This window comes from Pistacia vera, unplaced genomic scaffold (assembly GCF_008641045.1).
Source record: "Pistacia vera cultivar Batoury unplaced genomic scaffold, PisVer_v2 Contig857, whole genome shotgun sequence".
NCBI classification, from domain to species: domain Eukaryota; kingdom Viridiplantae; phylum Streptophyta; class Magnoliopsida; order Sapindales; family Anacardiaceae; genus Pistacia; species Pistacia vera.
This window is the reverse complement of record NW_022196731.1, coordinates 246,043-272,200: the sequence shown is the minus strand read 5'-3', so window position 1 is coordinate 272,200 and position 26,158 is coordinate 246,043. Positions and strand designations below refer to the sequence as shown.

The following is a 26,158-nucleotide window of genomic DNA, read 5'->3' as shown; positions in this document are numbered from 1 at the left end:
TTGGAGCTTTGTCATGTTTCATTGTTGGTCACTTTGTCTATATAGTGTTTGTTAAACTAAGCAATTGTATATAAAGTAATCACTTATTGCTCAGATTATAAACCAATTTAGGAATTATTAGATGCTAAATTTACGAATTTGAAAGTCCGTCAGAAATTATTCAGCCATGTAAATTGTTAAGACATCTTCCACACTGCAAATAGATGTAAACCACGAACAGGTGAAAAACTATTTTGTTCAATAAGGTATATGTATGAGACAGAATATGGCCAAACAACGTGCATCCACCCATAGTTTACCGTAAGGACAATTTGGTACTTAAAAAGTTTAAAAAATAATTACCAACTTTCCGTTCAAATTTATTAGTAAAATAGACTCAAAGAAGGACAATATGGTAATTTTATATCTAATCAAAAAATAATCTTCAATTTTAAATTAATCCATAAACCCCTAAATTTTTTAACCTCTTCTTTCTTTGAATCTCATCTCTTCTACGCCTCTTCTCTCTTATATTTCTTTCTTCTCTCCCTTGTCTTTCTTTCCTTTCTTCTCCCTCTTTTCCCCCCTCCCCTTCTCTTTCTTTTCTTTCTTTTCCCTCTTTTCCCTCTAGTCACTAGGCAAGAACCCGGCAATGGGGAGGGGGCTGGGAGGGTGAGGGCTGCAGTTGGGCTCCAAAAAAGTGGCGAAAACCACCGGCGGCAGCACGCACTGCAGCCAGTTGAGAGAAAATTCTCTCCAAAAGTTTTTTCCTCTTCAGTTTTTTAATTTTTTTAAAATTTATATAAGTTTTTACAGTTTGGGTTGGAATTGTTTGAAATTTGTGGTGGTTTGTGGCGGTGCTGATGGTGATGGTGATGGCTATATTTGATGGTTCTGGTGGAGAATTTGGAGCTGGTAGAGGTCCAGGCGCCAGAATCGCACCCGGTCGAGACAAGAACAATTTCATTTTTCTTGTTTCATAGGTTTCAGCAATGGGTTTTATGGGTTTGATTTTATTTTTTTTCCTTCTCTTGTGATTATTATGACTATGATTGTTTCGTTGAGATGTAAGATGAATTTGATTATGGAGTTGAGATGGAGGATGAATTTTGAATGCGGTGTTAAGATGGGGGATGAATTTCAATTGTGTTTGAATTTATGGGAGGTGATTTTTTCTGGCGATTCTGGATGATTTTGGGTTAGAGCTTGAATTAATGAGAGTTGGTAGTTTCTGCAAATCTTGGTTGAATGAAAGAATGCAGTAGCCATTCACTCGAATAGTTCTGTAAAAGAGTTGCGATTTCCATTTTACCAAATTTCTCCTTCATCTGCAACTTTCACTTCCATCTTTTTAAAGATGCAAATTTTTGTACAATCATTTTTGTAAGATTTTTGTGAAATATGTTTTGGCAGACTTCTTTAAATTTTGTTGCAATAAAGATTAACTTTTTTATTATTGAAGTTGTTTTAATATAATGGTGGGTTTATAGATTAATTTAAAATTAGCGATGAATATTAAAGATTAGTTTTTTTGTTGGATATAAAATTACTATATTGTTCTTATTTAAATGGATTTTATTAACCAATTTGGACGGAAAGTGGGTAATTGTCATTTTTAAATTTTTTAGGTACCCAATTGTCTTTACGGAAAACTATGAGTGGGTGCATATTGTTCGACAAAATATCAACATCTTAGCTTAAACCCTCGACTTATAAATCAACCAATCTAAAATCTAATTAATAAATAATAATCAAAAAGGAAAGTATCAAATTGATCAATATTTCTAATTTTAAAAATTTTTTTGTTTTGATAGATTTAACATTAATGATATAATAATTTCTAAATACACTCATTTTTATATATACCTTATATCTAAATTTTCTAAATCATTGAAACTTTTTTTTATTTCAAATAATTATATATATATATATATTTTTTTTATAGATTTAACCTTAATTAATAATTTCTAAATACACTTATTTTTATATACATCTTATATCTAAATTTTCTAAATCATTGAAACATTTTTTTATTTCAAATAATTATTTGTTTGATGTAAATGTATTACTAAAATTATAGAAAAAAATAATTACACAACATGATGAATCTCAGTCTGTAGAAGAAAAAAGTAAGTTCCAAATTTGAAAATGGGAAAAAAGGGTATAAACAAAAGAAGCATAACTAAGAAATTAGAAAAAAGTGACATAAATAAAAACCCTAATTAAATTTGAAATTAAGGAAAAATAGTTTAATCAAAAACTCAATTAAAGTTTGAAATGGGGGAAAAGATGTGCAAATAAAAACCCTAATTAAATGAGGCTATTTATGGTGTTAAATTGGGTTTAAAAAAATTATTTAAAATAGGCCGAACGACTTACACATACCCAAGGTTTGCTGTAACGATAAAGTGGTACCCAAAAGGTTTTGAAACGACAAATATGTACCTTCCGTCATGTGCCGTTAGTGATTTCCGTTTGGTAATGGTGAAAAGACTAGAATGCCCTTGAAAGTTTGATATTTTAGTTTTTTATAAATTTAAAAATTTCTAAAAAACCCCCTAGGTTTGTTAATTTAATAAACATCCCAACATATAAATTTTTTGTAAAATAACAAAAACACACGTAGTGCCAAATTCCGGCCACCACCGCTGGAATCTGGCCGAAAATTACGTTACGATACAGACCCGTCGGATCTATGTCGTAACGCGTCGATCTGGCCATCGAGAGTTTTGCGGCCTCGACAGCCAGATTTGGCTGTCAATCTTGCCGGAAAAGGCCAGATCTATGTCCAGATCTGGCCGTCTGGAGTTTTGCGGCCTTGACGGCCAGATCTAGCATTTTCCAGCCAGATCGACGCGTTACGACACAGATCCGACAGTCTGTGTCATAACGCAATTTTCTAGTCAGATTCTGGCAGTGGTGGCCGGAATCTGGCACTGCGGGTGGTGAGGGTGTTTTTTTTATTTTACAAAATTTTTATATATTGGGGTGTTTAATTAAATTAGCAAACCTAGGGGGTTTTTTAGAAATTTTTAAATTTACAAAAAACTAAAATATCAAACTTTCAAGGGCATTCTAGTCTTTTCACTATTACCAAATGGAAATCACTAACAGCACATGACGGAAGGTATCTATTTATTGTTTCAAAACTTTTTAGGTACTAATTTGTTGTTACTACAAACCTTAGGTATGTATAAGTCATTCGGCCTTTAAAATATAATAGAAGGGTATTTAGTAACGGGGGATAGTGGTCAATTTGATGGAGGCTAAAATTCATTTCCCAAATTGTATATTGGGAAGTGATTATCCGTCCCATCAAAATGATCACTATCTTCACTTTTAAATATATTTTTGTGTATACAAGTTTAACCTTAATGATATAATAATTTTTAAATATACTTATTCTTTATTTTATATTATTGTTTTAATTTTTAACCTTTATTTCATACATAAACTCTAAATCTAAATTTTCTATAAAACATGTTTTTTTTCTTTATTTTCAAATAATTCTTTGTTTAATGAAAATGTTTTACTAAAGTTATATATAAAGTAATCATATAACAGGATGAATCTGAATCTGAAAACAAAGAAAATAAGTTTCAAATTTGAAATTGGGAAAATAGGGTATGAACAAAAAATCTAATTAAGAAATTTGAGAAACGTGGTGTAAGCAAAAACCATAATTAAGTTTGAAATTTAATTGAGTTTGAAATTGGAAAAAAAATGATGTTGTCAAAAACCCTAATTAAGTTTAAAATTGGGGAAAAGGGGTGCAAATAAAAACCTAATTAATGCTAATTAACTTTAATTAAGCAAAACTATTTTTAGTATTAAATTGTGTTTAAAGAAAATTTTTAAAAATATACCAACCGATGTATATTGCAAATGCACACTAAGGGATAGTGATTAATTTGATAAGGGCTAACGATCATTTCCCGGATTATATATTCTACTCTCGTCCCATTTTGAAGGCCCACATCCAAATCGGCAAGGTTATTTTAGTAAAAACAGAAAGTACTTTTTTACTTTTTTTATTTTTGTCCCAACGGTCAAATTGTCACTGGCCCAGCTCCAGCTGTTTAAAGGATCCCGCGGGTAACAAATTCATTCATTCACTGATACTCTGATTTTTTTTTGCTTTCTTGCTCTCTCTGAAAGTGATAATGGCGACTCGAAAGAACCCAAAGAGACTACAATGTTTGAAGAAGAAGAGCAAGGAGTTGAGTATTCTTTGCGACATTGGCGTCCTCTTCATTTGCAAAGATATTGACGCATCTTCCATTTCCTGTTCCTTTGATTCTTGGCCTGAAGATTCAAAATCTTGTTTGGAACTGATTTGTAAGTACAAGAAAACCATCAGCTTCAAGAATGGTGGTTCTTCTTCTGGTTCTGCTTCTGTACTGGGGAAGAGGAAGGAGAGCAGCGATACCAAGGAGGACTTTATTGACTTTGCCAACAAGAAAGGGAAAAAAATTGACACCCAGATGATTGATTTTCTTGAATTGGCAGAGAAAGTGAAAGCCGGTGTTAAGAATCTTGAATATGATCAGTTAATTCAACTATTGTCTAGAGTTGATCAGGCTAATATGGGTGTTGATCAACGGCTTCAATTTGCAAAGCAAGAATTGGACTTGGTTTGTGATTCTGATGGTGTTGATCAACGCCTCCAATTTGTTAGCCAAGAATTTGACTTGGTTTCTGATAATGAGGGTGTGGGTTCGTTTAATGGTTTTGATTTATTGTCTAGTAATTATGGTCTGAGTTTTCTTAATGGTTTTGATTTAGTTTATAGGAATTATGGTCTAATTTTTGGCGATGGTTTTGATTTAGTTTCTGGAAATGTTGTTTCTGATGGTCTGAGCTTTTCTTGAAGGCTTTGATCTAGTTCCGGGAATGTGTTTTTTGATTCTGGGTCAGAGAATGATCAACATTGTGATGTGAATGTGTTTGATATAAAAAATCATGAGCATGGCTTAATGATAATCAAGAATTTGATAAGGATGTCTCTAATACTGAGTTTATTGCCTCTCTTGAGGAGGAGATGTGTCAGACCTTACAAGGAAGCAATCAAGGTCCTGTACGTGTTGATGAATTGGAGGGAGATGATCAACAAGAATGTCAGGCACAAAATTCGATCAATTCCAACAATATTGAAATTCCAGAAATTTCAGATACTTCAGATGATGAAATTCTGGAAATTTCTGATACTTTTGAGGAGAAAGAAGCGTCAGACATTACAAGCAAGAAGTCAAGATCATTTACTTGTTGATAACTTAGAGGAAGATCATCAAGAGGAATGCCAGGCTGAAAATTCGATCGATACCCCGGTCAATATTGAAATTCTGGAAATTTCGGATACTTCAGAAGATGAAATTGTAGGAATTCCGGTTACTTCAGCTGATGAAGATGAAGATGAGTAGGTTGAATTGATTCCCTCAAGACAGTCATGGCCGCTGTTTGATTTCTTTGATCAACTTCAGTAGAGTCCATCGGAGCAGATTATGTATTGGGATTGATTGGACTGAGACTTTTGATCATTCCCTCTACTATTGTTTATATACTTAGCCAATATGGCTGATTTTTTTGTTGTTGTGGTTGTATAGATTCTTAAATTCATTCTCATTCAATGAAGGAGTACGAGAGTTAGGAGTGGCCCTTTTTATTTTACCAACGTGCTTTCTCTTGTGCAGGTGGTCTGTTTGTTGCTGAAAAAAGGGTGCAGTAGAGTAGGAGTGAGCTAATAAGGCTGCTGGTGATGATTCTTATGATCTGGGTAGTTTGTGATGATGGGAAAATAAGGCTTTTCTGTTGGGATAGCCAAACTGGTGTCTTTTCTTGCCCCAAGGAAATTTTCGATGATCCTTTCTTTTCTATTTGGCCTTTGGGCAAAGGTACTCCTCTCTTTGGCTGACTGCAGTGTTTGCAGCTCACATTAAAGTGCTGCAAACTGTTTTTGTGTTGGCGGGGGTTTCTGCCCCATTGCTTGAATGTTGAGTTAAATAATGCAGGGCCTTTAAGATGGCTAGGCATATTGTGTTTGTCCTTGCCTCCATGTGCTATGCGAGGGCTGCATCTGGGTGATATGGAGCATCAGTTTCAGACCCTTTCTACTAGCACTAAAAATAGAAGAAACGGAGTGGGAAAGGGGAAAATAGGAGGCAATATGCTATGGATGGACGATGTGCTATGTCTGTTCCCCTTGCTGGTTTTTTGGTACAGACTGTACAGAAGGCTGCAACATTCTAGTACCTTCTGCAGAGGAGATAGTCGCTGGAAGCTGATGTTTTTGTGCTGTTTCCAAGAGCGTTTTGCTGATTGTGCAGAGTTGTTTTTTTCTGGACAGTTTAGGGTTTATTGTTTAGCCTTGTTTTTGGTTCTTTTGTCAGCTTGTGTATAAGGGCGTATCCTTTGGCCGCTCTTGGTTTTTTCGGTGTAGCTCCTTCATCCCTGTCCTTTGGGCCTGCCGTTGGGACTTAGTTGTTGAGGGGAGACCCCTTCCTTTTTTTTTAATTCTCTATTCTTTATATAATTTCCGGATTTATCAAAAAAAATAATATAACTTATTGTTTTTTGGCTTGTTTTATAGTCCTTTTTTTGTGCTCTTTTCCTTCTATTTGTAGTCTAATAAATTATCTGCTGAGGTAGTCATTTTTGCGAAATTGTAAAAATCAAAATGAGCAAAATGCTTCAAATTGGCTCAAGGAAAATAGAGCCAATTCAATTCAATGTTGTTCTCAGCCAAATAGAGCCAAGACACTTTTATTCTTTTTGTTTTCTCTCAACTGGAGGCAATATAACAGTTTCAAATAAACCCCTTTTTCAAAAGAAAATCTGATCCCGAAACAATTCAATTAACCAGTTACCACAACGAACAAGGTATAAAATAATTTCAGTGATTTGGAAATGAATTGTACAGTAGTACAAACACTTTGTCAACCCATTTATGACAAAAAGAAAGGAAAAAAGACTTGAACATTACTAATGAACAAAACAGATGGAGAGCAAGACCGTCGAAACTGATCACCTTTCATGTATAGTAATAGCGCACAAAAAGATATTATATTGAATGCTAATTTCAAGCTGATAGGTACAGATGAATCGAATTTGATTATTATCAAATATCAAATACAAAAGAATGTGCAATTAGTTCATTAATGGAACAAATCTACCTCACGATGTTTACGTGGAAAAAATCTGTGCGGGCAAGAAATCTCATGCAACTGGAAATCAATCATTTCCATGCTACCGAGTCGATGTCATCTCTGGCTTGCTTGTACAACTCAAGCCTTTTAGCTAAGGTTGCTCTCCTCTCCATAAGTTGTGGATCTTCATCCAACATTGCACCAAGCCGCTCTTTCTGCATAGAAACCAAGACAATACTGCTGTCAAATTTTTGCCGAGAATACCTCTTTACAATCAACAATAGGAAATCAAGCCTGCAAATGATGGACTAATAAACTAATAACTTAATGCACGCCAGGAAAATTCAACCAAAAAATGAAGACAGTGTGTTGATACTTTTCTCTTCTCAAATTGCCATGGCAACCAAAGATTGTTTTACACTTCAACTTCGGCAAATTCCAGGCTGCTTCAATAAGTATCTTTGATGTATTGGGATGTTCTTACTTCTCAATTGGGGTGAAGATTTCTCAAACTTATTGCTGTTTATTTATTCTCTGTTATTATTATTATTAGAATATAAAATCAAAAGCCATTTTCTAAGCTCCATAAAATATATTTAGCTACAAGACTTCACCTCCTTCCTCCCAACTTGAGCATAGAAGTTGTTGAGTAGTGATCTCTTGGCCGAGAGGACTTGGCAATACACCACAGCTTTGGGAATTGAATTCTTCAGTGTATCACAAACCATGCCAATATAAGCACTGACATTTGATCCTAGGATAGAATAAAAAAGAATATGTCAGGATATTTGGTTTTTCAGACTTAGAATTTATACATTATACATTACAAAACCAGACAACTAGCATTTGGAAACATTAGTACCACAAATGTTGCAAAACAAATTCGAATTTTCTTGTGACCTAAATCTGAATAGTTATTCATCCAGCAGTCAAGCAGACTGAGAAAGAAGTTCAAATCTGGTGGGTTTTCTTGCCATCCAAGCCTTTACAAATCATAAGATGGCTTGTATTATGTTTTCCATTCAAATGGTTGTATGAAGCCATTTGGCATTTGTATTTTTTTGGGTATGCTCTTTCCTTTACTCATTAATGACATTAAACCAATTGCTAAAATGGGATCCCATATAATTATGTTGGTTTACAAGAAACAGGATAAAACATTGAATGTAGATAAAGCAATGCATACCAATTTTCCTAAAATGATTGTCAGAATAACGATCCTGATTTGGTGCATTTGGTCCATTTGGTGCATTTGGGCCTTGTGGGTTAGGAATCTTCTCTGGTTCAAGATGAAGCTTTCGGAAAAAGTCAACCGTCAGGTAGCTAGATTCCATATCCACCAGCCTTAAAACTGTTTTCCGGCCTTCTTCACGGAATCTTTCCAAAGCTTCATTTGCAGCAGCAGCTATGTCAGATTGAAGAGTTGGAAACCGCTTTAACTCCTGCAGTTTGCATAAAGCAGATCTCACATGAACCAAGTCTACTAAATTTGGGTCATCTCAAATTTCATCTTATGAAATGAATTTAGCATTATTGATAGATTACATATAAAAGTACAGAATTAAATCAGTAGCATCTAAAGGACGAGAACGGTTTGGAACAATGATTTTCATTTAAATGGAATGAATTCCATTTAAATGACTCTTATATAATTTGATACGGAAAATCATCTTACATAAATAAATTTTATTTGAATCTACAGCCAAAACTATCTCCAACAAAAATTTGCTTACCTCAGTTTCAGCTATAGACTTTCGTACAAGTTCTTTCAATACAAAGTGTACCTACAGAAGACCAGAAAATAATCGTATTCATCAGTAAGAATTAGAAGAAAAATGGGCATTTTACTTTCAAGTAAAAGCCTTTTGTTTAGAGCGAAAAAAATAAATTAAAAAATAAAAAAAAACAAAAAAAAAAACTAACAAATAAAGTTACTAGTCTGCAATATTAAACTATTCCACTGAAATCCAATCTCTCAATGGTAATCTTTATCACCCTAAAAAGCTATGGAGGGAGGACTAACTATGCTAGAAAAGAAAAGAGAAAGCAAAATATCATAAAACAAAAGTTCAGCCAACATATATAAATACAGCAGATGTGTAAAGAACATTAGAAGAGCAATAATAGCATATTATAAACATCTACAAATAGTCAGAAACAGAGAAGAGAAAAAAATAAAATGCCAAGCACATTGAACCTAAACCAATATTTAAGAAATATCACATAATCTAATATTAGCAATTTTCCAGAAAAGAAATGCAATTGTACTAATTCAAAAAGATTTATCTTGACAAAGTAAAAGTAAGAACATTACAGCATCCACAGAGGCTTCAGCTGGGCCTTTGAAAAAGCTGATAGACCCATCAATGAGTCTTCTGTAACCTTGTTCTGGAGCAATTAAATGTGGCTGGTAACCATCAGCCTCTGAAACAACTTTTTGGACATTTCTGGTAGACAGATGCCTATCAAAGGGGAGCTTTTTTAAAGCAGCTGGCAGTTGGTGGTCAAAAACTCCATATATCCGGTCTCCACCAGGCCGCCTAGAATAGCAAGTTATGACATTGTCAGGACATAAAATTGAAAATATGCTATAATATCGATTAGCTATAACATATGCTATATAACCGATACTCCATGAAAATATCTTTCACAATCTTCAGATACTGTAAGTTTGAAAAGGCAGTACTTTTGTAAAAGTTCTTTTTCTTCTGTCAAACACAGAACAGAAACAAACTTGGCTTTAATACAATGTTAAGAAGTGAATTCCAAAAGCTTGAGCAATTAGGAAGAGAGACCAACCACATTAGAAGGTATACCAGACACTATACTACACCAAAGCGAAATACTTTAATGACATATTTCAGCAGTAACATAATTTTTCAAGATTTTACTTTGCGAAAGAGAGGGACCATTGTTTCAACTGCATTATAAGACAAACTAACTGCACCAAAAAATCACCATTGTTTCAACATATCTTACACATTAAAATTTGCCAGAGATTCTTAGGCAGTACTGTCTATAAAAGAAGTGTCAAGAAATCATCAGTAATTATCAACAATCTTACAAGTTTGGCTTCCATCAAAGACTACAATAATACAAATTAAATATTTAACCTTTATTCAAATATAATATTTCAAAGAAGAATAAATTGTTTCATTCTTCAATATTTTCCTTCTACAATGCTTATAAACAAAAATACATATAAAAATTTGGAGTGTTTGCGTGGTGAAAAGATCAAAGTTCCAAAGTCAGATGTAGCAATAATTGCAAGTTAAGATTCTAAAGAGAAAGGTATGATAAAAAAGGACTTTGGGTTGAGATGGATTCAAACATGATTGACGCTTTCAAAGCTCACAGTAACCCAGTTTCTATGATCCCTGAGCAAATACTTTAGATTAATTGTTTACTGTTTCGCTTACTTAATGAAAGTTGAAATTTCAAAGCTTGATAGCTACATCAGTGGAATAGCTACTAAGCCATGAGCTAAGCCACAAAAAGGTTCAAGACAAAAGAACCAAGAACTGGAAATGACGAAGTTAGGTAAATTTGCCACTGTTACATCTTGGGAAAAGGGTATGTCTACCTTTCAGATGCTCACCAAATCTCAGTTTAACATGATACATCCTTCTTGTGTTTTTTTACTAATATCCACCACTTGGCATTATATTGTCAAACTCAAATGGTCAAAACCAATGAATTCAGAATGAGTATTTTCAAATGATATTACTTATGCAGTGTTAATCAATCAAATCAAACAATTATCAAAAAGTAACACACATAGGATGATCCAATGCTGAAAACAGAAAAGAAAGGCTGAAAAAAGCCATGTCCTTTACCCTCCATCCAGGTGTTCCTTGAATACACGCTCAAATGCACGACACATTTCCAAGATTGTATACAGCTGGGCCTGCACAGATAGATAAGATTAACTGAATAAATAAACTAGGACCATGAAACGATTTCTTGTATACCTATGTACACTAATTCCTCATAAGTCTAAATCATTACCCCTGAATCACCTCCGATAGGCCTGCCTATCCGGTCCAGCTCAGCATTAATCTCATCGATGGTCTTATTAATTAACGCAATGATACTGGGTATGCGCTGCCTGATAACAACTTCCAAATGCTGATAAAGACAGGAAAAATAAAGAAACAACTCAACATGAGAAAGGTTTCAGAAAGCTCCAGCGAAGATAACAGAATTGTAGATTAGGGCCAAAATTAGAAGACAACGAGGAGGGAGAAAGACCTGTGACAATAGTTTTGCAAGATATTCAGATCCCATTTTACTTGCAAGATGTCCATAGTCAGGGCTACTTTCAAAATATTCATGCTCCTTTCGGCGAGCAGCAATCATGTCAACATTCTTGTTTATATCAGCTTGCGAACGATTTACAATTCCAACCCAGGGATGTTGCAGCCTATATGACCTTCCTTCAAGAACCTTAAAAACATTTACATATAACATCTTTTGTTTATATTTTATGCAAGGAAAAAGACTGTCTAAGAAACTGATATAGTATGTTGAATCCATACATCCAGAGCATTGGTTCCCTTGTCCATCAGATCAAGTTTTGTCAGCACTCCGAAAGTTCTTTCACCTAAACAATAGGAACAGAATGGAATAATTAATATATTTAATTGACGCCACTCTTATTGCAAAGCAATGCTTCAGATTGGACCAAGTATTATGTCCGTAAACATACAAAGTGTAATTAACAATACCTGTTGGATCAACTTCTCTTGCAAGCTTTATAGCATCTGAAGTGGCAATATCTTGATTAGCAGGAGAAATAGCCAATATAATGCAGTTAGGCTACAAAATCCGAAGTGGCAGTATCTTGATTAGCAGGAGAATTAGCCAACATAATGCAGTTAGGCTACAAAACCAGAGAATAAATATATATATAATAAAAAAAAGGGCAATGTATACATTGGGCAAAGAATTGTGTACACTTTAAGCCATCACCAGTGTAGTGATGTAATTGAGTATGCTAACTCATTTAATTAAAAAAAATACTATAAATAATCTCCAAAGAAGTGAGATAGATAACCACTAGTGGGAAAAGGATTTTAGAGCAAGCCCTTTCTATGGCGAGCTTAAATTGGGTTCCACCAATAACATTTGGATCCATGCCAATAACATTATGCTAAAACAACTTTGGTTTTACTGAGTCAAAAGTTTTAGAAAGGAAAATCCAAGGCTGTGATTGCATACCAAAAACTCACTATCGCAGAAAAAAACTATTGGAATATCTGCCTGTTATCTGTGTTTTCTAAAAGTTAAATACATTCATGACACATGTAGAGCATTCTTACCTTCTCAACATAAGAGCGAACCATGTTTTCAATATCTTCAACAATACTATCAGCCTGCCCCTCTGAAAAAGCCAAAAATTAAATGATTAAATAATTGAGAAATATGTAGTTTGTACTCCTGTGAAAGAAATAAAAAATTCATCGATTAAGGTTTCATATTTGAAAAAGAATGTTTTGAAATTACCTACAGCAACCTTTGTCAAACCAGGAAGATCTATGAGGGTTAGGTTAACAACTGCCAAAGAAAACCACAAACTTATGTCATACATCTAAATAAGCCGAGAGTCTAGGAAACCAAAACCCGAAGGTTCAGTAACTGCTAAAAAATATTGAGAACTCATTAAAAGGAAATCTTAAGAGCTGTGGAAATCAAAGGATAAAAACGACAAGAGAGGCACACATGAAGTCAAAATATTTCTTGAATAAAATGAAAGAAACTTCACAATGATCATAAAATCACATTTCAAGCCACCAGAAGATTCAAGTCAAATAAAGTAAATAGTTTCTCTTCAGTGGCTAAAGGTTTCAACCTTGTGAAGCTCTCAGAAACTGATTCACAGAGCCAGTTATCACCAGGTTACCAATGTACAGTTTAAATGCAGGAGAAAAGAAAATGATATCAATGCATAAATGATGGATCTAAATCACCAAGGCCTTGACCATCTGGGCCTTGACATCAAAGTGGATACTTCTTCCTTAGCTATTAGCTTCCTTATTATTCTTTATATAGTATCCACAGAAGAAGATTCAATCAATTAATTTAAGCAGAAAAATTTGTGTGATACATTCCAGCTGTCACAAGAAGTTTCATAATGTACAAGTGCATGCAAACTTCTCAGAACTTGAAGCAACTCTACATGGAAGTTGTACACATTGTTATCTCATCGATTCTGTAAAGAAAGCAGATTCATGATATTACTCAATCTCCCAGCAACTATCACCTTCAACATTTCTAGAATTCCGAGTTTACTCGGATACAACATGTGTGCAAAAGGAATTTATATTGATTCAGCACCAGGTACCATCATGATTCAATTTCCTTGTTAACTGGACCTAGCAAGTTAAAGTTCATCTTAAAGATCATATTCCTCGGTTATATCTTTCTTAAATCCAGTGTATAAGTTCAAGGCAAAGAAGACATATTCCACCATAACGATGCAGACCAGTAAAATAAATGGCACCCCAGGGTAAATGTTCAGCAAACTCTCGTTTTCCCTTCCTTAAAAAAACTGGTTAATTACAATCATAGTTACGACATATTTCACTATTCACCCTAGGACCAAAAAGAAATTATAGTCCAGAAGAAATGAATAAAGTCAAGAGGTCAAGAAATTCTATTACGTAGCTCTTCCAAGTGAAGTAGTAATCTTTCAAGTTACAAGTCAATCCAATTAGTTGTCCTAAGCATTTTTTGGCAATAGCTAGGCTGCATTTAGCATACTGTTAAGAGGATATATACAAACCATTTGGAGAATATATGCTCAGCTGAATTGGAATGTTAGAGATGTGCTTAGTCTTTCCAGTTATTCGATCTGTTTCGTCTTGTATCTCCCTACGTACAGCAGCTGCATAAAAAAATGAGTGCTCATTGTTTGTTAAGAAAATAAATGGTTCTTTGTTGTGAAAAGTAGATATATGATTATTCCATGTATATTAATACAAAAGAACATAACAAAGAAAACAAATTGCAAAATTCAATGATCATAAATAAAATGAGCTACTTGTTTGGTGAGTGTAATATATAACTTCTCATATTATGAAACTAAATCAATTGATAGTTTCCATTGCACAAAAAATGGTAAAAGACAGATCAGTCAATAAAAAATCTCAACCAATTCAAAGTTGTGCACTTCAATGTCTTAATGCTTCGTTGTAGCACACTTAAAGAAATGAGCTTTTCAATAAAACACAAGGGTTGTCAAAACATTACTAACAATGAAAAACAGATACAAACCAAAACCATAATGCTTTTTGTGGCCATGGCAGATGCAGAATAACTATATGATTAGATGATTGATTATATCACTTGTTGCAGAGAACGCAGTAGAGATGAATGTTATAGTGAGTTTCCTTATTCTTGACAATGTATTGATGGTCAAAAATGTGTTCTCTTGCAACAGTAGTAAACCTCTTCTTGGGTGCATACCAAAAACACACCAGAAGTTAAAAAGGCAAGTGAAAATATTTTGGCGTCTAAAATGAAATAAAATTTGATAACCAGAACTAAATCAAGATTGAAAATAGAAACCAGCACAAATATATAGCTCTAAATCATAACAGTGCATGTATGATGCCTGTATTTACCCCCAAAAAAAGCCCACATTCCAGAAGTTTAACATACCAAAATCAGTAAACCTCTTCTTTGGTGCATGAAGAAACTCGGCATAGTCAACTCCCCCTTCTGTCTTATGAAGTTGCAACACTAAAGGCCTCCTTGTGACAATACCTTTTAATCGAATAAAGAAAACAATTAAAAGAAACATTATACAAGTGTAATGCAACACGAGCATATTTCATATCAACTTTTTACCAAATATTAAGTAGAGATCATAATCATTTGAGAGTCCAAAGTCATGTCATTAGTCAAAAGCTACACTTAGCTGCTTAAGAAATGCAAAAAACATGTAAATCAATTGCAATTAGATTATTCACAAGATTTGGGACCCATAAATGAACCCACCATTCAACTGAGTTTATGCATCTAATAAATAAGCTTACTTAAGATGTAACTTCAATCTCCTTCATTATCAAAATCTAATAAATGACAAGATCTACATCTCAATTTCTCTAAATTTCCCCACAACCAAACAAATGGTAAACAAACATAAAAAAGCAACATCTTTACCAGATCCACGGGGCAAGAAATCCCTCCCAACAACGCTTTCCAAAACTGAAGATTTCCCAGAACTCTAAAACCGCGAAACAGAAAAACCCAGAAATCAAAAAAGTACATAGATGCGTGAAAGGATCAAAATCAAAATCAAAACTTTAAAAACCAAACAGCATAAAAATCAAAACTTTTGAGATTCGAACCTGGCCACCGACAACAGCAACGGAAGGGAGAGCTTCCCAGAGGGACATGCCTTCGCCGCCATGATCGCCGAGAACAGTGCAGGCGCGTTGAATTTTATTGATGAGACCAATAAGGCTCTGCAACGTGGCCATTTAAGGGGAGTTTTAAGAGATCAAGAAGAGAAATGGGAATGTGAAGTGAAGATGAATCAGATCAGAGAAGAGAATCTGGGATCAAAACAAAGAGACTGGCTTGGTTTGGTAAGAGAAAAAACGAAGAAATGAAGAAACGGTTGTTTTGTTACTTTTGTATTAAAGTAGTAGTTGCACCTTGCATGTTGGAAAACTATTTTGTTTCTTTTGTAATTTTCAAGCTGTATTGGAAGTTGTAGTATTGTTTTGTTGCTAATTAAAATCAAGACATAATTTATATTCCATTTTTATTTTTAATTAAATTTTATTTTATTAATCCGTCTTATTTATAACATCAAATAATTTAATAAAATTATCAATATTAAGGCATGGTATTAGGTTAATGATATAATTTTTAAAAATAATAATAATAGTGTAATTGACTTGAATAATACATATAATTAGTTTTGATATTGTCATTGATTTTACAAAATTACTAAATTGGGGAGAAAATAAAAATATATTTTGTTAGAACTCTATTTTACTTTTGACATTTGACTTCATGGTCTTCATTTCAATATCTTATTATTTTTATTGTTTGGGTGTGTTTTAAAATAAGAAAATGTCATAATTAAGAATATACATTTTTAGGTTTCTTATAATTTAATATACAAAACACTTGATATATGTACCGAATGATGTGGAAATCATGTGACGACCAAAACCAAACAAAGATCCCACTAGCATTAGAGATATTTCTCAAATCAAGGACCAAACATAACAAGTCTTTACATCCAATGAAACTGAATAATTTTTATTAATTTCTCTAATTCTTGTATTCTAGAATATTTCTTTTCATGTATTTATATATGTATCAAATAATGAAGTAACACACAATTCAACTTCACCAAATTAAACGAGTTTTCATGGTATCAAAGCTGTAAAACAAATACTAGCTTTCCAAAACACCAGCCTTCCCAAACACTAGTCTTTTCATCCTCATATCTCACCAAGCTGTAATGGAAGAGCCGAAACTTATAATTCAGTCATTCCACCAGTGTGTTAGTCTATTATCAGTCAAACTAGGGCCGATAATTATCATAAGTGGCGTTTGCAAATTCTTTATCTTGCTCGTAGTCTCAAAGTGCTCCATCATCTCAAAAAGGATGGTGAAAAACCAGAGGCACATTTGGAAGATAAAAGTGTGAACCCAACCTATACTTTGTGGGAAACCACTTCTTGGTACAATAAAGGAGGAAACTCAGTCAGTCATTTATGAAGATGCAACAACCTATGTTCTTTGGAGTTTGTTGTAAGACAAATTGCTTCCAACAACTATTGAGAAAGAAGGACTACTCAAAAACATGTTCATGACTATCAAGAAAGAGTCACGTCCCCTATATGAGAATGTAAGGTATTTCAAGTTGGTTTGTGACAAACTCGCTGCCTCAAGAAGCATCTCTCTGACCTCGACAAAGTGTTCTAGTTTGCTTACGAGTCACGCCTCGAACTAAAATATGAGAATCTTCGTTCAGCCATGGTGAAGAAACCGCCCTATCCTACCTTCAATCAATTTGTTCTTGCTCTCCAAAGGCATGAACAAATACTTGCTACTCAAAAGGAGAAAGAAAAAGTCTATATCGAGCATGGTGAGACCTTCTTCAACCAACGACGTCATAGATGTGGTGGTATAGGAAGTCAAGGCAATTTCAACTCTAAAGGAAAAGGCTTCACTCTAATGGGTCGTTACAACACTCAAAGTAGCACCAACAATAACTTACGATCCACTTCGAACAATCCCACGAAGGAGGGAAAGGAAGTGGGACAAAATCAAGTATCTGAAAAGGGTGGTAAATTAGTTTATCAAATGAATAATATTATACATTCAACATTTTTTTTTTATTTTTTTTTTTTAATATTTTATTTTTTAATATTTTTTTTTTAATTTTTAATTTTTTTTTATTATTTTTCTATTTTATTTTATTTTATAATTTTTTTTTAAAATGTTGTATTTGTAGTATTATTCTTATCAAATTTGCGGAAAAATTAATCATGTTGCTCTTCATTGTTGGTACAAGTTAGATAATTGACATCAATCAAAGGACTTTTCCACAAGCCTTAGCAACCTTTACTCTCAACAAAGAAAATCATTTTTTTTTATATAGTTTCAAGTGCAACCGCGTATATGTGACAAATGATGCAGGCATATTATCGTGGAAAACCCTATAAAGGAGATGATGTTATTGATTTTGGCAAGGGAAATAAAATGCCTATTACACATAATGGAGATGCTCATGTTGGGACTTTGGACTTAAAAGATGTATTTGTGGTTCCTCAATTGAAAAAGCATCTAGCGTTAATTAGCAAGTTTACTTTACTCTATTGAAAAAGAATCTAGTGTCAATTAGCAAGTTACTTTAGGTAATGTTTGTATAGTTGAATTGACATCCTTTGATTTTGTAGTTAAGGACCAAAACCAAAAAATACTGGTGAGGGGGCATAAATGAGGACAACTCTATGCACTAGATCCGGGATTCCAAGAGGTATTAACAGCAATAAAGAGTAGCAACTCATCCTCATTGTGGCACAAACAACTTAGACACCCAAGCTCGAAGATTTTGTCTTAGTTGAAAGGAAGAAAAGTTATTCATGTCACTAATTGGAAGACTAAATCATGTATCTACGTTAGTTGTCAATCGGGGATAAGTTGTAAGCTACCATTTAATTTGAATAATAAAATTTCAGATTCGCCTCTTGAAAAAGTAGATTGTGATCTTTGGGAACCACCCTAATTCCTTCAAATCAAGCTTCTAGATTTTACATTGTCTTTATAGATGATTTCTCACAATTTAACGTTGTCTTTATAGATGATTTCTCACAATTTACTTGGCTCTACCTCTTAAGTAAGAAGTCAATTTTTTATTCTTGTTTTATCAAGTTTTAAAGTCTTGTTGAAAATCAATTTGAGAGAAAAGTTAAGGTTTTTCAATGCGATGAAGGTGGAGAATTGACTTCTTTTAACTTTCTTTATCATATTGAAAATTGTAGGATTCAATTACAGATATCTTATCTCGCTATGCTTGAACGAAACAAGGTTAATTATTGAGCAAAAACATCGCCACATAGTTGAAATAGGTTTAACCATGTTATTTTATGTAAATTTGTCACTATCTTTGCAAACTGGATCTTTTCTTGTTGCTACTTATTTAATCAACAAGATGCCCTCCTGAGTCTTATCCTACAAAACTCCATTTTCAAAGTTGTATTAAAAGGAACCAGATTATAGCGACTTGCGAGTGTTAGGATCTTGTGTTTTCCTTCCTTATGACATCAAGGGGGCAACAAGTTTGTTAATAAAACTTACCCATGTGTTTTTATTAGTTATAGTCTAATCCAGAAGAGTTAAACATGTATATGTTTCAATGCACATCATCTTTGATAAAGGAAAATTTCCTTTCAAGTCAACCCAACCAAAGTTGATTTCTTCCTCTCCAAAGCTTGCAGAATTCTCATCGCTTGGTAAGTGGGTTGAAATTCCAAATAATATAACTGCCTCAAAAAGACTGCAACAACTTGTTTTAAAAACTAGCTTCTATTTTAATGCAGATACTGATGTCACTCACAAGTCTCATGTTGACACCGACACTCTAGACGATAACAATGCTGGTGTTATACCCTCAAATGGTGCAGTTGCTACTTCCCAAAATGACAAGATCCCAATTGTTACTCACAGTGCCTCGTCCACTGTCATTGTGTCTCAAATGATACATCAGTAGCCGCTAACAACATCGATGGTGCTACTATTTCTATACAAGACCAAACATAAATTATTTTGTTGTCTCGTCTTGCCCTTGGCGAAATGGATATCCTCCCAATTTTCTACATGATTATGAGTGTCAACTTCCTCAAACTAAATTTTATGTCGAGCTTCGAACTCTATGTTCTTAAGGACCTTCATTGGATAATTTTTATGATCGAGGAGCTTCAAGCTCTTCATTCCAACCACACCTGGTATTTGGTGCCTTGTTCTTTTAACGTAAATGTTAGGTCTAAATAGGTTTATCGGATAAAGCAACATGAAGACAGCTCATTTGATTGATTTAAAGATCGTCTCGTTGCTTGTGGTTTTATTGAAGTTTTCGGATATCGACTACGACGAGACTTACTGTCATATTATTCATCATACTACTTTTCGCTCGATGATTGCTCTCTAAAGGCATGAACAAACTTTTGCTGCTTAAAAAGAGGAAAAGGAAGTCTAATTGAGCACGCTTATATCTTCTTCATCAAGTATGCTCATGTCCTTACGCAAAAAGATATTTGCAATTCTATCTATATAAATTAAGGCCACCTTTTATATCTTCAATAAACAACACCAGATTTTTTCTTATTCTCCACAAAGCATAATATGGTAGTTTTTCCTTCCCATACTAATGTTTTTAAATTATTCCAAGTCATCTGCTAGAACTTTGATAACGCTTATAACCTAGAACATAATGTTGTAGCTATTTTAGAGGCTCGAAAAAACTTGGATGTGAGCATGCAATCCTTCATTAAGAGTCAAAAATCCCTTCTAAAATGGTTTTTAATCTCGCTCAAAAACAAACTCATGTGTTGTTAGACACACCAAATCAAAAAGTTAAAAGAAAGAGCCATTGAAGTACTAGATAATTTGTATTTGTTGGCTAAAGTCGAAGCTTTTCTAAACGGATAATAAGAACATTGTTGTCGCTAACTTGGTTGTGGCCAATGACATTTGGCAAGCTCAATCCTCATTGAAGCTTTTGTTGGTGTTGTTAGTGTATGCACTAAGAACCAATTGTGTTGTCAGTTCTAGGATATTATTTCTTGTAAATATTTCTTATTAATAAAAAAAAAACAGAGTTCTTATTTTTCACATGTTTGTTTACTGCTTCGAATATATATATATACACATGTGAAATGTCCAGATGATACAGATCTTCAGAAGATTAAATCATCAAAACATTCCTTACATAGGGCAATAACAGTATACAGTAGGTATGTTGAATATCTCCACTGAATATCATGTGATGGTATTAGTGTGGGTGATTGTAAGAGTTATGTTGCTAGGACATTAGCATGGATAAACAATTAGTGAATTGTTTATCGAATACAACCGATTACAATGAATCACATGGACATTTAGAATATGGTCAATGATACATCGTATGATCATACTAGTGTACCACTGATCCTTAGACTTGAGATATCATAGTTAGATTTGACATAGGATGCATATGGTTCATATGATGTATAAGCATGAGATTAGTCATGTCTTATGCAAAAAGCGGATTTATGCAAAAAGCCGATTTGGTCATATGTTATTCATGTGTGAAGACAAGCGATGGTCAAGACAAGATTCGTTGACTCGAAATAGTTTGATCTTGAGTTCCTAGTCGAATATCAATAAACATTGGAAAAAGTAAATCTCTAGCCAGAGTATATAAAGATGTCATATGAAAAGTAGTTTCATGATGACACATTCCATTGTATTGATTGACGATTCGATTAAAAGAGTTTTAACATACCATGAACCATTCTTAATTGAGATTAGAAGACGGAGAGATTTTACTACACGGTATGTACGATCGGGAAATAGGTTCATTGGAGTGTAACTTCATTATGGCTTAGGAATTGTGTTGCTAGGGTTGGGATAAATAATCCGAAAACCGAACCAAACCAGAAACCGAACTGAAAACTAGGTTTTTTTGCAAACCGATTCGGTTTGCAAAATTTTAAAAACCGAAAAACCGGTTCGGAATATTTTCCAAACCTGTTTTACCCTAAGTATAAAAGCAAAAAAAAATTCACCTCACATCTCTACTTCTCTATTTCTCTTCTCTGCCTCCAAGCTCCGATCTCTACACTTCCACAGTGCACAGTGCACACTCTACTGTCCAGTCACCAGTGTCCATTGTCCACTCCATCTTCATTCTTCATTTCTTCGCACGTTCGCCAACACCCAGCAGACTCCACCCTCCAGTCACTCCACTGTCCACACCGTGAGCAGACTCTACTCTCCAAGCTCCGATCTTCACAGTCCACACTCCACACCAACTGAGTAGGGCCACGCCGCCAATAGTCTTCGATCGTCGCACTTTGCCAGCACCCAGCAGCGAGTTAACAGGTTTTCCTTGTTTGATGTTTGCGAGTTAATTTGAAAACCAGTTTGAAACCAACTGAGCAGGGCCACACCGCCAGTAGTCTCTGATTTTTTTTAAATTTATTTTCATTTTATAAGAGAAGAGGGGAAGGGACCATTCCATTCATATACTTCGTTCTTGTAAAAGAAATTGGCCTTAAACCTTGGAAAAGAGATATTCTCATTTGCTTATTATTAGAGCTTTAGATCCCGAGGAATATACATCAATTAGTGATTAGTTACTATAAAGAACTTAGCACTCTGTACTACTATTATCTTTTGTTATTATTTGCTTTGATTTTCTTCATTTTGGGGCTAACATAGCGATAGCACATCGATTTTCCATGAAGGTTTCTTTCCCTTTGATCGAAGACATGAACAAGAAGAAATTGGAGCCTTTTTTACAGTATTTATGTCTTGTGGGATCTTTCAGCTAGCCAGTTATCATCTTCTTTAACATTCACAAAAAAGAATCGATGGTTGGAGGATAGTTTCCAAATCTTTCTCAAAAAGACGGTATCCACTCAATCTGTTCCATCAAGCTGAGTCAGTATGGGACCCTTTTCTCTGCACGTCTCTTTGTCTTTGTGAATTCATAAAATTAAAGAAGGTTGTGACTATGCAGGGACACGCCGCCAGCAGTCTCTGATTTTTGAAAACCGGTTAACCGGTTAACCGAACAGAATATTCGGTTCGGTTTACAACCGGTTTATAACAGAAAACCAGTCCGATTTTGGTTTGTATTTTGTCTAAACCGAATAATCGGTTCGATTTTTGGTTTTCCTAATCCGGTTCAGTTAACCGAAGTATCCCACCCCTATATGTTGCATTATTAGATGCCTATCATAATTAGTGGGAGTTTCGATCATAAAGAGTTATGACGAAACATATCGGAATACGATATTAGGCCCACCGCTATGTCATAGTAAACCTAAGTAGCCACACCATAAAAACCAAGTATGAGGAGAGATGGTAATACATAACGTTAAAGGTTAACGATGCTCGGATGTAAACGTGTGTATTTGAATTTATGTATTGATGAGAAATGATTACCCACGGGAAGTAGCACTTACCAAGGGTAATATGGTATTTTGGTCATTATAGAATTAGATTCAATAATTAATAATGGGCTAATATATATTTATTGGATTAGATTCAATAATGGGTTGATATATTTATATAATTATTGAATTGGATTCAATTTGGGTTATATATATAATGGGATAATTATGTGTGTCTTAGTTACACATTGGTTTAAACCATGGGTTAACTTTTAATTTAAAATAAGTTTCAAGGGACCCAAAAGTTTCAAAAATTGAAAAATGGCCCAAGTATATAAATACATCATTATCTCCACTTTTAACATAATTTTTTATTTTGAAAAATATCTCACCCTTTATTAAAAATCGGCCATCTCTTTCTCTGTTGGTGGTGGACTTTTACTTGGAGGATTCTTCTTCTTTTTGGAGATCTCTCACTTCCACTGAAGGCTTCAAGTGTTGTTTGGCTTCGAAAGGTAATTTTTCTACTCTAACTTTGTCAAGTAAGATGTCATATCCATCCTTATTCCTATTTATCATGTTTTTGTTTATGTATTCATCAATTTTAGCTCAAATAGCATAGACTCTTTCAAGTGCCAATGACGTCGCCCTTCAAGATATGTTGGCCCTCAAACCCTATGATGCCAAAAGTCCTCAAAATAATCCTTAATAATTTTTTCTTAATTTTGGGAATATGATATCAAAATTTGATAACAATTAAGAATTTGAAAGAAATGAGTTACGTATAGGAAGACACCGCTAAGCTATTTTTCAATCATCTGGTGAAAGATTGGGATCTTCCAAAATCTATCATTAGCGATCGAGACACTTAATTCATAGAAAGATTTTGGACCAAGTTGTTCAAGCTTATGAGTCAACGCTACAATTTTCTACAAGCTTTCACATTCAAACCGACGAAAAAATCAAAAGGGTGAATGCTTTATTGGAGATGTATTTAAGGATTTTATAAGCACCAACCAGCATGATTAGGCAACGTTGCTCGATGTAGCCCAATTCTCCTACAACTTACAACGAAGCGAGGCTACTATCAAAAGCCCTTTCGAAATGGTGATGGGTCATCAATGTTAGAGTTATGCTCTAGAGCCAACCCATTTATTGTAAATTAACTCTAATGTATCATGTTTATTTATCAATAAAGGTATTTTACTATATCATGTAGTTTGTATTTACCATATGTTGTGATATATGTCCTCAAGATGGTTGAACCATAACGAGGGAATCAAATGTTTTAAATCTTGATAATGAGATCCCTATGAGCACATTTGGTGTTCATTCTATAAATATTTGTAACCTCAGTATTATCTAACCAAGGACATAGACAATACAGTAAGGTTACCATCGTGTTGAACGACCCTATCAAAAGGCAATGACAGATCTCACTTGTTAATGTTGTTTGGTGACAACCTGGTTCAACACATAAGTGCTTATTGTAAGCAAGTTAACGAGACTAACCCACCAAAGAATTACATATAAATGGTAACCTTAGTGTCTATGGAATAAATCCTCTAATGGATGGTAGTGGATGTGATCTTTAGACTTAAGGTCACCGAAGTGCCTTGTATACCAATTAATGTAGTTTGACACTAGCCCAACGTAATACTTTTGAGGGCTATTAGAATTGTAGTGATTGGCTGCATGGAGAAGTACATTGAGGTTATGGTGGATCGACAAAAGATTCATCACTCTTAGATATATGAGAAGTTATCTTAATGCGTAGTTCGATTAGATGGCAATGATCATGAATCTATGGCCATAGTGGAATTGAGTTGGTCTCAATTTGATTTTGTTTGGTCATTAGCACAATAACCAAATACCAACATATCAAGGAAATATTTGAAGTTGACACTATTTTTATGCTTCAACCTTGATGAAATAACATATGATGAAAGAATTAGATTGCACAGTAACCATACTGTTGATAGGTAATAGTTGTTCGCTTAATCTCTACACATTGGGTGACAATTACGCCTTGCTAGAGGTCAATCTTGGTGGATATGTAATGAGACGATTGATTGGTGATCAATCATAATACTATTCACTTCCAACATGACAGGGAGCCTTCTGGTCACACACATAAGAAGGGTTAATCTCCAAAGCATTGATATGCATCAAGAAGGTGATTAAGGTTTAAGGGACATTTTCACCTTTTTAAGCGAAAGAGTATCTTGGTAATTTTGTTGTGCAATTAAGTGAATATAAGGTTGGGGTTGTTGCTTGTGTTCAATTTGTCATGAAATATATATATATATAGACACATATAATTAAAATACCAATTAACATTTCTACTTAGGAATATGGATAAACCTATTCCAATGTAGAATAGGGTTTAAGTATGCATTGGAATAGGTTTAAGTGTGCATATAAAAGCAAACTTATAATTTTAGGGTTTACACAATTTCATATGTGTAAAAATTTTGTATAAAACAAAATAAGGAAAACCTTAGTTGTCTCATGCATTCATCATAGCCGAAATTCCCCTTGTTCAATCTAGCAGTTGAACGGTTTCTTAGTGTCTCAGATTTCCTTCGTGTCGATACCTCAAGTGCAATTCTCTCCTTGAATTGGTTTGCAAAAGAATTAAAGAATTTGAAGGAGCCTCTAAACAATGGTGAGATTTATTAATGCTTGTATGGAGTTAATTATTATTAACATGTAAAACACATATAATAATTCCCTTGATCTTGGGAATTAAAGGAACTTATTAAGAAATTTTGCTTGTATCTTGCTACATTATTCAATAATTTCCTAACAATCAACCATTCATGCCGCACACGCTTGTTACGAGTTGTACAGAGAGGAGCCCCATGGCACTTAAGTTTTCTAGGTCATTGTATAAACAAGCTGACATAGCACAGGCGTATCTCAACAAAGCAACCAAGAAGATGAAAAAGTGGGCGGACAAGCAAAAGATGTTAGTAGCATAGTGTCAAAGCAAACTAATAGTTGTCATAAATCACTTAGACAACGAAAAAACTTTTTTCTAGGATAAATAAACTGTATTAGAATAGTGAGAATAGAAGAGGCCCATCACTATGATTGATAGTGTAAAACAAGATATCATAGTGGATGAAACATTGTAGAAAAAACAAGTAACATTATTGCAAATCTAAATAGTGTCGATAGTTACAGCACAAACCTCAAATTTCACTTTAGTCATACTCAAGAAACACTGCTTTAGAGTACAACTAGCTCTCTCTCTCTCTTTCTCTCTCTCTCTCCAGCCAAAAAATTTTGTTGAACAAATGGATAACGTTTTGTTGATTACACCAAAACTATCACAAAACCAGTTTATAAAAAAAGGAATGGGTTTATGTTATAGATACAAATTTAGTCACTTGATATGGTTAA

At 34.0% G+C, this 26,158-nt stretch overlaps 1 protein-coding gene across 1 annotated transcript; it reads right to left on the bottom strand.

Annotated features, from left to right (window-relative positions):
• Nucleotides 1–7,052: 7,052 nt before the first annotated feature.
• Nucleotides 7,053–15,806, bottom strand: LOC116118724 (dynamin-related protein 1C). Its single transcript, XM_031404696.1, has 16 exons — nt 15,476–15,806; nt 15,288–15,351; nt 14,784–14,888; nt 13,906–14,007; nt 12,627–12,677; nt 12,443–12,504; nt 11,849–11,939; nt 11,660–11,724; nt 11,373–11,567; nt 11,130–11,249; nt 10,958–11,028; nt 9,436–9,661; nt 8,855–8,905; nt 8,308–8,563; nt 7,736–7,875; nt 7,053–7,336 (listed from the first exon to the last, which is right to left on the bottom strand). The coding sequence occupies exons 1-16, from the start codon at nt 15,605–15,607 to the stop codon at nt 7,211–7,213; spliced, it is 1,857 nt and encodes a 618-aa protein (XP_031260556.1). The 5' UTR covers nt 15,608–15,806; the 3' UTR covers nt 7,053–7,210.
• Between the last annotated feature and the right edge of the window lie 10,352 nt (nt 15,807–26,158).